This window comes from Aristolochia californica, unplaced genomic scaffold (genome assembly GCF_029961685.1).
Source record: "Aristolochia californica isolate CCGP_79_NKW_82.1479 unplaced genomic scaffold, dmAriCali1.0.hap1 SCAF_9, whole genome shotgun sequence".
Taxonomy (NCBI): Eukaryota; Viridiplantae; Streptophyta; class Magnoliopsida; order Piperales; family Aristolochiaceae; genus Aristolochia; species Aristolochia californica.
In genome coordinates, this window is record NW_027182290.1 from 26,803,017 (window position 1) to 26,817,399 (window position 14,383).

At 37.7% G+C, this 14,383-nt stretch overlaps 1 protein-coding gene across 1 annotated transcript in view; it reads right to left on the reverse strand.

Annotated features, from left to right (window-relative positions):
- The window catches only part of LOC137941341 (homogentisate solanesyltransferase, chloroplastic-like), a 29,555-nt gene extending 16,135 nt beyond the window's left edge, over window positions 1-13,420 (reverse strand). Inside the window, exons 1-3 of the mRNA XM_068786706.1 lie at window positions 13,237-13,420; window positions 12,492-12,613; window positions 12,202-12,348 (exon numbers count right to left, since the gene is read on the reverse strand). Of these exons, the coding sequence (XP_068642807.1) occupies window positions 12,202-12,348; window positions 12,492-12,613; window positions 13,237-13,413 (446 nt within the window). The 5' untranslated portion in view covers window positions 13,414-13,420. The remainder of the gene's footprint in view (window positions 1-12,201; window positions 12,349-12,491; window positions 12,614-13,236) is intronic.
- Between the last annotated feature and the right edge of the window lie 963 nt (window positions 13,421-14,383).

The window sequence follows — 14,383 nt, forward strand, 5'->3', positions numbered from 1 at the left end:
TCTGAATTTAGCCAATTTATCAGCCAAAGAGTTGGTTGATCTAGGAATGAGATTCCAATTACAATGCAAAGAAGATACAATGTCAGTAATACCATCAGTGATGGGCCAGTGGCACCAAGGGGGGAGGTTGTCTTTGGAACACCAACTAATAACCGTCTTCGAGTCGCCTTCAATGATTAACTTGCCATGGAGACAATCTCTGAAGATTTGGAGGCCGAACAGTAGAGCACTAACTTCAACAGTATTAGAATCAGCAATGCCCACCGAACCAGCATAAGAAAGAATGGGGTCTCCATTATGACCTCTGAATATACCACCTACTCCTGCTGGACCAGGACATCCAATAGCACTACCATCAAAATTCAGCTTTATGCAGTCACAAGGGGGAAGATCCCAGATAGCCATTCTAGGAGCTCTGCTAGGGCCAGACATGTGAGCGATCAAATTCCAATTTTCCAGAAGGGAAATCCCTGAAAGAGTGGCAAAATCCTTCTTTGTATGAAGCTAACTCGAGATGATGCCGACAGCATGAGAAGCCGTGTTGTCTGGGGTACTAGCTTTGGAGTTGAATCTTTGGTTGTTCCGCTCGAGCCAAATGCACCATGGAACATGTGCAAGATAGGCTGAAAGAATTAACTTGCCCAGTCGAGGAAGGAGAATGTCTCGAACCATCTCAAAGGTGCCAAAGAGGTCCTGATGTAGCCCCAGTTGGAGCCCGATTTTCTGAAATATCTTCATCCAAACTTGCCACGAAAATCCACAGTGTAAGAGGACATGTTGGACTGTCTCTTCACACTCACCGCAAAGGGGACAAGAAAGATCGGGGCAAAATGTTTATATTAAAAGAACCAAAGGAAAGATTAGGGAGGATTGACTCTAGTGCTGATATAGGAAATTACTTAGGTTATTCATCTTATAGCAAAGGCATATAGAGTTTACAACTAGACATCTATGAGAGTTGAGGAGCCAATGTATTTTTAGTTTGACAAATCTGATTCACCAAATCCAACCCCAACTCTAATTTCTGATGACAAAGAGGGAAACCTCTTTGATTAATCCCCGAGATCTCAACCTTAAGACCAAAATCTTGAAGAGAACCCAAATGACTTGAATAACCAAGAAGAACCACCTATGGAGCCAAAGAACTATAGGTTCATAGCTGATCACCCCCTAGAAGAAATCATTGGTGACCCTCAAGGCAAAATTGAAACTAAAAAAACAATTCATGAAACTATGGCAAATAACGCCTTCATATCTAAAATAGAGCTCAAAAGCTTGCATAAGCCGGAAAAAATGATTTTTGGATCATGGCAGTGCAAGAAGAATTAAAACAATTTGAAAGAAACAAAGTTTGGACTCTAGTACCTAGACCCCAAAATCAAAAAGTCATAGGAACCAAATGGGTCTTTAGGAACAAAGCTAATGATGAAAATCAACTTGTGAGAAACAAAACTAAGTTGTCAAAGGATATAACCAAGAAGAAGGAATTGATTCCGAAGAAACCTATGCACCCATGGCATGACTAGAGGCAATTAGAATCTTATTAGCATGTGTTTGTCACATGAAATTCAAATTGTACCAAATGGATGTCAAGAGCGCATTCCGAAATGTTACATTCAAGAGGAAGTATATGTTGAACAACATGAAGGATTTGAAAACATGAGCAAGTTTGACAGTGTATACAAATTACATAAAGCACTATATGGGTTAAAGCAAACTCATAGAGTGTGGTATAAAAGATTAAGCGAATTCTTGGATAAAAACAATTATAATAGAGGTATTGTAGATAAGATACTATTTACCAAGAACCATGATCAAAATTTTATTGAAGAGAAGATATGGAAGACTCTTATATGACTCTCACAATAAGAAGTTTCACAGAGCTAAAATTAATATGGTGAAGTCTTACAAGAGTCTCACAGAAAGATGTCCCACGGAAGGGTCTCAGTTTAAAGGTGTTTTAGTTATGTTAGTCTTCTATTCATTGTTTAATTATGCTAGGACTTAAAAGTGTTAGATTTTAGATGTAATTGGGACAAGGGTAGTTTAATTTTAATTGGACTCTACTACTTTCCTCTATTATAAATAGGGGCTCATGCACTCAAATTACAACAAGTTAGAGTAGCTTTTCTCTTTTCCATCTAACTAAAATTCAACATGGTATCATGGTATCAGAGCAGGTTCTGTGAGTTGACTCGGTCAACCCACAAAGATAATGTAATCCTTTTATGATCTATCATTTCTATTAATTTAGGTTCGTATTCTATCTTTTTTCTCTCTTTTCAGTTCCAATAACCATTGTTTTCTTGGCGTTCGCACCTCCATACTGAGTTTTTCATATTAAAAATTATATATTGACGAAAACATATTCGAGCCTACTTTCCAATGCAAAAGGAATTTTGGCAATTGGAGTTTTCTACAAAGAGAAATCGATATTTGAAACAGCAACCGTCAGACTGCAAGAGAGGTTCGAGTAGCAGCAAAAAACTTCAACTTTTGAGACTTCTTATGCCATCAAGAACGAGACTTTCACGGAGAAATATATATCCAAAGATAGATTTTTAAGTCTATTTTATTACCTATTCAACCAATTCTAAATCTAAGTTTTCTAGAGGGAGATATCGATCTTGGAAGAGTCAATGGTCATGCTGGTCAATAAAGAAAAAGTACTCATTTCGGCCAGATTACAAATTCCAGAAATATATCAGCTTTTTTATCTCAAAAAAAGTATATTTTATGAAGAAAAGATATACTTGGATGAAATGTATTGAATTCTAGTTTCATAAGGAGCAAATTTCATGTCAATCTGATCTATTTCAAGGAGATATTCGCATTGCAGTCGACAAGGGTCAAAATACAGAATAAAGAGAATCAAGAGGTCATGAAAAATTCAAGAACGAATATTTTTTTGTCAAATTAGATATCAAATTTAATATATTTGAATATAGTTTATTGAGCAACAAACCATTTGTGATTCTGAGATATAGTTTTGGAGATATTGACATCAGAAGAATCAAAGGTCAATTTTGCCAACAATCTCTCATTTTTCCCTATTTTCTCTCCTATTTTCTCTCCAGGCCTAGACATGATTTGAGTTTTCTTTTCTCCTAAAATCCAAGTTATTTAGACAAATTTGTCTTCTAATCAAAGATTTTTTTATCTTGCATCAATGATGTTTTCATGTTTTGTGTTTTTGTTACTTGGCTTATATCTTCCGCATAGTTAACTCCGAAAAATTGTGATCACCTCAAAAGAGTTATACTTTGATCAAGTTTATTAAGTTCTATTATTATAGTCTCCTCTAGTTTTTCAGAAAAAATAAAAAATAAAAAATAGATCACTTATATATTGCATAGTCGCCTCCTTCCAGTTAAAGTTATTTTCCTCAAGTATTTCTTCATTTTATCATCTTCTGTTTTTATCACTTCAGACCAATGCCTAGACCCACTGCCTAAAATGTATAGGAGTGTAACCAACATCCTGCTTAATCAAGTTTTTTATTCTTCACCCAAGAGGTGATTTGTGTTTTAGCTACCCTTAAAAAGTGATTAGTCTCTTTTTCAAGCCCTAAAGTTGGGCCAGTTTTCCGCCTTTAAAATTGAGTGGAGTCTATTTCAGACTATGACCGTTTTGACTAGTATATGGACCTTTATCATACGGTTGGGAGTGGTTTTCTTCTCCCGTATTGTGTTTTGTCCAAGGTAGGTCTCTATGTCCTTTTTATCCCGAGCTTGAGGAGGAAAAGTACAAGAAAAAGTACAAGAAAGAGGTATTCAGTTGCCTTATCTACCACTGATGTTGAATACATAGCTTGTGGAAGTTGTTATGCAGAACTTGTATGGATGAAACAACAGCAAGATGATTATGGCTTAAAACAAAGTGAAATTCCAGTCCTTTGTGGCAATATGAGCACCATAAGTCTAAGTAAGAACCTGGTTCACCACACTCGATCAAAACACATAGAAATCAGACATCACCTCATCAGAGAGCTGGTTCAAACCAAAGTAATTAGAATTGTATTCACTCCCATTGAAAATCAACTAGAGGATATTTTCATAAAGCATTAGGATTTGATCGGTTTTTGTTGGAAGACAGGGCCCAAGCCCACACGACCAAGGAAGGCCCACGTATCAAAGTGTATTAGAAGATGAGCCCAAGCCCATAAGACCAAGGAAGACCAATGGATCTAAGAGATATAGGAGACGGGCTCAAAGCCCATAGATCAAGGAGAAGGCCTATAGGCCCACATACATTGATGGCAGGATGGTAAATAAAGGGTCATCTCATAGAGATGACATTGATGTAATTAAGCTAAAGTTCCATGGTTAAAACCCTAAACCCTAAGTTCAAGGGTATTATTGTAATATAGTAGTTTCATAAATCTATAAATAGAGCTTCAGGGGGAGGGTAAGGAAGAATCAATTCCATAACCCTTCTTCCTCCTGTTTTCTCCCAATGGGTTTCTTTCCCTTTTTCTCCATAAGCTAAATTCATGAAGTCCTGAAAATCAACATGGTATCAGAGCTTTGATTTTCAAGATTCCGACTATGGTTTTTCAGGTTTCATTCTCCTTCGTGTAGGGTTAGAAAAAAAATTCTCTTTTATTTCTTAGTCCCGTGCATTGTTTCACTTTCTTATTTTGACTAAATCATCCTGCCTTGAGTCTCATTGTCTTTGAAGCTGTCGATTGCCCTGCTGGTTCTGTTGCTGCCCAACATTACTCTACCATCACTCTGCTCAAATTAAGATTATCTATCTTCGTTTATCTGCCAGAGACATTCTACGCACCAAAAAAGTCTCCCCGACTGTCGACCCACCGTCGCCGAAAGTCTCTACCTGCGGCTTCTATGTGGTGTTTTGAAAATCTTGAGAAAAACCATTCCAGTGCTTACAGAAGCTCCGTTGTTTTTTGAGACGTGCTCATTGGAAATAACCAGAAACATTCTTTGTCGAAGACGATGACTTCTTACAGCTAGGAAGTCGTCGATCGTCGCTCTATTATTCGGATATTGGACTGAATTATTTTTTGAAAAGCCGTCTCTGTTCAGAATCGCGTTGTTGTTCCACTTTGTTCGGCTGACGGGGAAGGTGACCCACCGTCGCCGGAGAAGACGACGCTGCATCCGAGTATTGCCGACGACATTGGTGTAATGATCCTGCCAGCTTTGTTACAGTTTCTGGACGGTTTCCGCCGAACGAGTTGTCTTGCCGTTGTTTCCGTTTTGGAGGTGGAAAACGACTGCTGCTGCCGGAAAGTTTCTCGTTACTGCTGTTGCAAAGATCATTGCTACCTATCTTCGGAAAGTTATTCTGCGTTGCTGTTTTTCGGAAGTTGTTGTCGTCAAAATCTTACCTTCGACGTTCTGCTTGATTCTCGATGATGTCTCTTATTTCATAGAGTTTCCGTTTTGTCTCGCCTTCAAAGATCTCTCTGGTTTTTATTCAGAAAATTTTCTCCCAAAGATATGGTACTCTGGTTTTCCGCTATTCGGTCGAGGAAGAAAGCACTGTTGCCAATTTAGTTCTTCCTAAGTTTGGAAGAGCTTATTAAATCCGGACCCACTTCTATTCTGCGGAGACCCAGACTCGCCCAAGTCAACTCGGACCAACAAGCCGAGTTCCCCGCTGACCAACTGCACCAGTCTACTGAGTCAACCCAGACCAACTCGGACCGAGTCAACTCAGGTCCGGGTCAACCTGACTCAGGCCACTTATTTTCTGCCTCGGTAAATGTGCCCAAGATTTCATAGCAACTCGGTAAATTTTTTTCCTACTGGATTATTATTTTTGAAGAATTGACAGATTATTCCTTGGTCAGAATATTATTTTGTCTAGATATGTACATTGGATTATCTCATGGGTGATATTACAAGGATTATTTTGGGTGGTGTTAAGTGGGCACAAGCCAAGCGTATTTAAGTTGCTGCTATTGTGTCTCTTTTGATGAGACATTATTATTGAAGAAGAGGTAGCCTCATACCATTATTTATTGTCAACCCCGTCAAAAATATCATATTTTTTTATGGTTGGGAGTCCATGACGGAGGAACTTCATCCCCGTCAAAAATATCAAATTTTTTTGTGGTTGGGAGTCTATGACGGAGGAACTGCATCCCCATCAAAAACATCAAATTTATTTGTGGTTGGGAGTCCATGACGGAGGAACTGCATCCCCATCAAAAACATCAAATTTATTTGTGGTTGGGAGTCCATGACGGAGGAACTTCATCCCCATCAAAAATATCAAATTTTTGTGGTTGGGAGTCCATGACGGAGGAACTTATTATTATACTTATTGTCAACCCCTTCAAAAATATCAAATTTATTTGTGGTTGGGAGTCCATGACGGAGGAATTTCATCCCCGTCAAAAATATCAAAATTTTTGTGGTTGGAAGTCCATGATGGAGGAACTTATTATTATATTTATGTTACCACCCCCCATTATTATCATATATTACTCTACCACTTGAGAGTCGTTGTCCTATGGAGGGACACAGTGCAAGAGGTGGACACTTCAAAGCAATGTCTTAGAGGATAGGAGTGATTTTTCTCTCACTGATACTATATCAGCTGGGTCTCATGAACGAGAGCACCAACGTGAGGGGGACTGTTGGAAGATGAAGGCATATTATAAAAGAAAGATTTTATACATCATTTGCAGCAAGCTGGGAGTTCATGTTGTTCTCTCACCCCCAGCTTGAGGGGGAGTGTAGGAAGACAGGGCCTAAGCCCACACGACCAAGGAAGACCCACATATCAAAGTGTGTTAGAAGATAGGCCCAAGCCCATAAGACCAAGGAAGACCAATGGATCTAAGAGATATAGGAGACGGGCTCAAAGCCCTTATATCAAGGAGAAGGCTCATAGGCCCACATACATTGATGGCAGGATGGTAAATAAAGGGTCATCTCATAGAGATGACATGGATGTAATTAAGCCAAAGTTCCAGGGTTAAAACCCTAAACCCTAAGTTCAAGGGTATTATTGTAATATAGTAGTTTCATAAATCTATAAATAGAGCTTCAGGGAGAGGGTAAGGAAGAATCAATTTCATAACCCTTCTTCCTCCTGTTTTCTCCCAATGGGTTTCTTTCCCTTTTTCTCCATGAGCTAAATTCATGGAGTCCTGAAAATCAATAGTTTTCTATGCTTTGAGGAGAACTAGGCATGAGCAACCCACCTTCATCCACTTAGGCTAATAAAATTGAGCTCAAAAGACTCATTCCTCAAAATTAATGCCATAAGAGTGAAATGAAAACCAAAAGATTACTTTTCAGTCACTCTACAAAGCGCATTGATTGATCAATGCATACTGGTTGACCAATCAATCGATATAGAATGATCGATCACTCACGGCGCCAAAAAAGAAGTTAAGTGTTTTAAACAACATTTACTCCACAACAAAATGGAATTGTTGAATGCAAGAATCATCATTTACTTGAGGTAGCTCATACTATGCTAATTCATATGAATGTACCTAAGACTTATTGGGATGATGTTGTTCTTATCTCCTGCTTTCTGATAAATAGAATGTCGTCTTCTGTTCTTGATGGCAAGATACCTATTCAGATTGTTTTAGCTACTACACTTTTGTTTCCAGTGACGCCTCGGGTCTTTGGGTGTGTATGTTTTGCACATGTTTTCTTATCAGTCAAAGGATAAATTGTCTCCACGGTCTATCAAGTGTGTTTTTTTGGGGTACTAAAGGCTACAAATACTATTGACCATCTATGAGAAAAAATATTTGTTTCTGCTGATGTTACCTTTTTGTAGGATGTTTCCTTCCTTGAATCTTCTACATCTGAATCAGTTCCACCTCAACCATCTATACCTACTCCGGTTATTCCTCTTCCAGTTGATGAATGTGCTCCAACTTCACAAGATGCTCCTACTGAAAAACCACTACAGGTATACCAACGCTAACAACAACCTTCTCATTCTCATCCAAACCCCCTCCTCACATCCGACCATGACTCTTCATCGTCTCCTGATCCTAAGGTAAGTGATTTGCACCTTCCTATTGCTCTTCGGAAAGGTGTTTGTAAAGGTACCCGCCATCCTTGATCTCATTTTGTCTCCTTCGATTCCTAGTCAGATAACTATCGTAAGTTTGTTTTGTCCATCTCCGCTTGCACTATTCCTTCTTCAATGCAGGAGGCCTTGTTGCAACCTCATTGGAAGAATGTCAAAGATGTTGAGATGAAAGCATTAACAAATTGAAGGACTTGGGGAGTTAAGTGACTTACCTCCAAGTGTTGTTGTAGTTGGATGTAGATGGGTCTATACTATAACTCAGATGGATTAGTTGAACGGTATAAGGCTCATCTTGTTGCAAAAGGGTATACACAAATATTTGGGGTGGATGCTTTTGAGACTTTTTCTCCAGTTGCTCACATGTCTTCTGTCTGTATACTTATTTCTATTGTAGTCCATCATAGCTGGTCTCTATTCCGGCTAGATATTAAAAACGCCTTCTTATATGGTGACCTTGAGGAAGAAGTCTATATGGAGCAAACTTCTGGGTATGTTGCTCATGGGGAGACACATAAGGTATGTCGACTAAAGAAGGCTCTTTATGGTTTAAAATAGAGTCCGCGAGCTTGGTTTGAAAATTTTAGCCAAGTCGTTATATCTAGAAGTCATTGTAATCACTCATTATTTATTCTGAAACGATCATCTGGAATTATTATTTTTTGGTATATGTAGATGATATCATTCTATCTGGGAGTGATAGATCAGGTATTGAAATAGTTAAATCCCAGTTGGCAAATCACTTTCAGACTAAGGATATGGGTCAGTTGAAATATTTTCTAGGTATTGAGGTAGCGAGAAACAAAGAAGAAACAACACTAACTCAGAGGAAATATGTTACTGATATATGGTCTTCTAGGGGCTAAACCTGTGGATACACCTATAGAAGTCGACTTGATCTTCATGATGATCAAAGTCTAGAACTAAAAGATAAAACAATGTATCGAAGGCTAGAGGACAAACTCATCTATGCCACAGTTACTAGATAAGATATTTCATTTGCAGTGAGTGTAGTGAGCCAGTTCATGGAGCTTCCACGTAAAATTCACCTAGAGGTTGCACAAAGAATTTTGAGATATCTAGAGGGACCACCAGGAAAAGGTCTCCTTTTCGAACCTAATAATCACTTGAAGATTGAAGTTTTCTCTGATATTGATTATGCAGGCTGCAAGCTTGACAAGAAATCAACCATTGGATACTGTGTATTTTTGGGAGGAAATTTAGTCAGCTGGGAAAGTAAAAAACAGAATGTTGTTGCTCGGTCTAGTGCAGAAGCGGAATATAGAGCAATGGCCCACACTGTCAATGAGGAAATGTGGATAAAATCTGTTGTCTAGGAGTTTGGTCTCTATCAGCAGGATCCTATGACTATGTATTGTGATAACCAGGCAGCAATCTTCATTGCAAATAATCCAGTCTTTTATGAAAGAACAAAATATATTGAGGTAGATTGTCACTTCATCTGAGATGCAATAATGAGGAAAGAAGAAATTATTCCGTGTGTTAGGTCTGGTGATCAACTCAGCGACATCCTAACTAAAGCACTGGGAAAGCGTGAATTCCTGAATTTATGTGGCAAACTGAGATTGCTCGACGTTTACTCTCCAGCTTGAGGGGGCGTGTTGAAAAACAAGAACAGGGGCATTTTGGTCATTTTACCTTGTCATTATTTATATTTCATGTTGTAATCTTTCTACATGTCAAACTATGTCTATAGACTAAATTTCGTGTAAAGGGGACACGTACTCACCTACTCAACCCTAAATCTATAAATAGAAGCTAGAGGAAGTCCAACCACGAATTTTAAGTTTTCTTTTCTAAATTTCTCTTCTCCAAGCTCTCTCCTTCTCATGCTCTCTCTTCAACCTTTCTTTTTCTTACTTTTTACATCCTCCATGGTCACTCCTAATTTTTTTTAATACTATAGCCTTGTTCTTTTTGCGCTTTCTCACATAGTTTTGTAAATGCTTAAAAAGCATCATCAATATGTGCTAGAAAATCTTATCATATGAACCTGGAATAGTCAACTACAACCACTAAGGTGAGACGCTTTCCGTTTAAGCTCAAGGTTCGAGTAGGTCCAACTAAGTCCTTATGCATTAATTGAAGAGGTCAAGAGGTGTAAACGAAATTTTTAGTTATGAAAGATTTTTTGTGTTGGATTCCTATTTGGCAAGCTACACAAAGGTTTCTCTTACAAAAATTTTATTTGGTAGTCGTCTCACTATTTTTTTTTCTCTAATTTGTTTAAGGAATCTATTCTTATATGTCTTAGCCTCTTATGCCATAAGCAAGATTCAACAATATTTATACCCAAGCAGATGGCACTAGTTACGGGAAAGTCAACTATCACAACATAGAGATTTTTATTTTTATGTCCCTCTAGAACTAGTTCATCATTTTCATTCTTTACTAAGCATTTGTCCTTTTCAAAATAGACTTTGTTTTCTTTATCACAAAATTGACTAATGCCAAGTAAATCATGCATCAACCCTTCAACATATAATAAACATTGGATATGAAAGTGTTGGAGGTACCTATTTTACCAATTCTTTTGATGGTAGCATTGTTGTTGTCTCCAAATATTACATGACCACCGTCTTTTAGTATGAGTTCAATGAACTTCTTCTTATCACCAGTCATGTGCCTGGAGCAACCTCTATCTAAGATCCATACATTCTTTGGTGTCTTGGCTCAGAGACATACCTACATCACAAAATGATCAACCCTTACAGATCTCATTGAAGTTGGGTCCCTTTTGGAAAAAAATTGATCTGGTAGATGTTTTGGGCATCCAAATTTGTTTGCCCATGGATTTGTGGGTACCACAACCCTATTGGTTGCATTAGAAGTTATTGTTAGCAAGTCTATAGATTAGAAGTTATTTTATTTTTTAATTTTCTTTTTCACCAAGTAAAACAAGATTCAGTAAATCCTAATTAGAGTTTATTTCCTAGGATGGGCAGCATAGAAGTTTATTCTGTTGATCTATATGCCTGTAAAAGGCCCTCATATGAAATACGAAAATTAGTCTTACTGCCCTCACATGTAACAAAAAAATTAGTCTTTCGCAATTGAATAGAATCCTAGTTTTGATTATCATTTAGATAAAGTTATTCTTTGTGTTTTTCTCTTTCTTTACTATTTTTCTTAGTAGCTGCAGAGACCCTACTTTCTATCTATCAAGTTTTACTCCTCAAACTTGAATTCAGATTGTAATTTTTTTTCAGTTGTCACTGAAATCTAGGTTACCCACTCTCTAGAAGAAGATTTCAACCTGTTATTCCATGAATCTAAACCATCATGCTACATCACTTTGCCTCTGGGACCCCCCTACCATCACCCACAGTCCTACCAAACTAGGACAGTCTCTTGCCATCATCTCTCTCCACACCAACAGCTTCGCCATCATCCTAGGTCTCTTTCTCCATCTCCAACATGTCCCTAACCATCCTTCCTTGCCCACACTAGTCCATTTTCACACAAATTCCACTTTCTTACTCCCCCAAGAGTCCCCTTCCATCCAACCACCTAAATTCCTTCCATTACCAACTCCTAAATGTCTCCAATTTCATACAACCCTAACTCCAAGTTTCCAACGTCCTCCAAATCCTAACTCTAAACCTTGTAAGCATCACATGGCCCCTTCTCACAAGCCTAGCCTACCACCAGCCTCCTTTGCTAGCCTGTCTTACCCAAAACCTTAGTTCCCCACCTTTGCACCCCAAGTTCCACACAAAAGACCCTTCTTTCTCCTGTCCATGTGTACAAAAGAATCTCTCATACCCCGGTAAGGCCTCCCCTTGCCCAGTTGGGATCATAATAAAAAAGCCACAAGAATTATTTAGCTGTTTTGAGTAGAAGATGTTGCACAAAACTTGGTGCAGTTAAAGCTCCATCACCAACATAGGCAGAATAATTACCCCATATAAAAGCTTATGATGAGTAAATCTGAAGGTACACCTGACAATAACTTTGAACTATTACAAGAAAACTGTAACAGGAAGAAACTATATCAAGATGATGAGCAACTTCAAATTCTAAATTAATTTCACATCATTTATATCTAAAACACACAAAGAACATAGAAAAAAGGAGAAATATTGCAATTTTTTATCATAGCACCAATCTTATGACAGACCATTAATAAAAAATGTTCATGACACATACTTGTCAATTTCAATGTCATATATCTGGTTAATACCCACGATATAGCCATTCCCACAAATAAGCGCAAAAAGTCCAGTGAGAGCCCTTGGCAGTAACCACCAATTTATCAAGTTTGGGTTCTCAATCAAAGCTCTAGCCAGCATAGCTCTGCTCAAAAGGGTAGACAGTGAACAACCAATAAGATACTGAAACCAGTGGGGCTTCTAGGAGACCAAAATGAAGATGATATAATTTTCAACATTCAACTGAACTACCTAGAAATGTAGCAGCAACGTGAAAACTTTACTTACGTGGACCCAAAAATAGTTCCACGAATCGTATGGGGCCTTAGAAATCTCCAAAAGGCATCTTTCTGGTTTGCAAGTTTTCGCCATGAAGAATCAGATTCAGAAGCTCCAACTTGTGTACAGGCCTGCATGATTTCATGTATATTCTATAAAATATTCCTGTTTTTAAGTAGTTGCCAGATTTCAAAGTTTAATTAAGGAAGTAGTTGAGAATTTTCATGAGGTTGAGGGCGCTTGAGAAGCTGTACAGCCCGTGCCAACCAAACATGAACACTGCCCATTGATAGTATATATCTTGGTTCAAAAACCAATGAAGCAATAAAGAAAAGGAAAGAACAGCGGGTTTACTGAGAAGTTTCATCTGTACCATGTCTGAAGACAAACAAACGTACGTAGCTGGCTTCTAGTTAACTTAGTTGTCAACGAAACAAGGTATCAAAGGGAGAATAAAATCAATGAAGAACGGAAGAGAAAAGAATTGCCAAACTGATCCAAAAGGCAGCACTCGAAGACGACAAAATTGGAGCAGAGACGATATTCACAGCGAGGAAAACAAAATTTAGAAAGAGGAAAATTCGAACACCAAAGGTCGGATATAATGGTCCACTCCCGCAATAGTCGTGGATTGTATTTCCTACATTTGCTTATGAATTAGCCTAGTGGAACATTGCCGTTCAGGCATCATATTCCGCTTCTGAATTCTGGAGAAAGGAAAAAAGAAAAATGCTAATACAGCCACTGAACATACCCTTATAGTGACATGCTTCGGACGACTGCAAGAAATTGGCCTGGAGTAAAATCTTCCAACAAGAACTGCTGAAGTCGACGGAGAAGGAGAGGTAGAAGGTTGAAAGAAGCTGAAGCTGCTCTTCGGGAGAGTTTTTAACGAACAAAATGCAGATATTGGGATGGCTGTACTCGCCATGTGGCTGAGGCTGTAATAATAGTAAAGAGAAAAATCCAAACAAAGGAAAGGCCACGGGAAGATCCGTTACCACTCTGAGAGGGAAGATTTATTGTTACTCCCCTATATAAAGATTAATTTTATCAGATTTTTTATCTGTCATTTATCAAATAAAAATAAAATAAAGATATTATTATAATTTCTTTATATACCTATATAGGCGACCTTATTATATATGACATTATATGACATTTTACTATTTTCAGATATTATAAACATATTTTAAAATTTTATATTTTTATTAATTTCTACTATTCTTTTTATTATTAATTGTGTAGATAAATGAAACCGGAATGCCTTAAAAATATCAGAATAGATTAGTCATAACTATATACGAAATAGCATAATTCCATTTCATCAAAATATCGTTCAAACTCCTACTCAATATCTCTGGTTTAGGGTTTAGGGTTTAGGGTTTAGGCATCAAGATAAGATACAAACCCATTTTCATATAAAAAATTATGTTCCATGGTCCCTACACCATGGTTCTAACCAAACCCCACCTAAATGGAATAACTAATGATACAAGTTATCCATACTACCCACCTAAATGAAATAGATAACAACATTAGTTCATGTACCTAAACAGAATAAATAATAAGATAGGTACTTCCTGCTACTCACCTAAATGAAATGAATAATGATATTTGTATCTTATGCATAATACACGTACCTCGTACAACCCACCTAAATAGAATTAAGAATTAAAATAATATAGGTATTTCTTTCTACCCACCTAATTGAAATGAATAATGATATTTGTATCTTATGTATAGCAAACGTACCTCGTACTACCCTCCTAAATGGAGTTAAGAATTAAAATATGCAATTGGTCAGGGATTTCTCAACCAGTAGGATGAGTTCGACTTCTCTGAGCTTAGAAAATTGTAGTTGTTGGAAGAACTAATCATATCTCACGACTGCTTTTGTG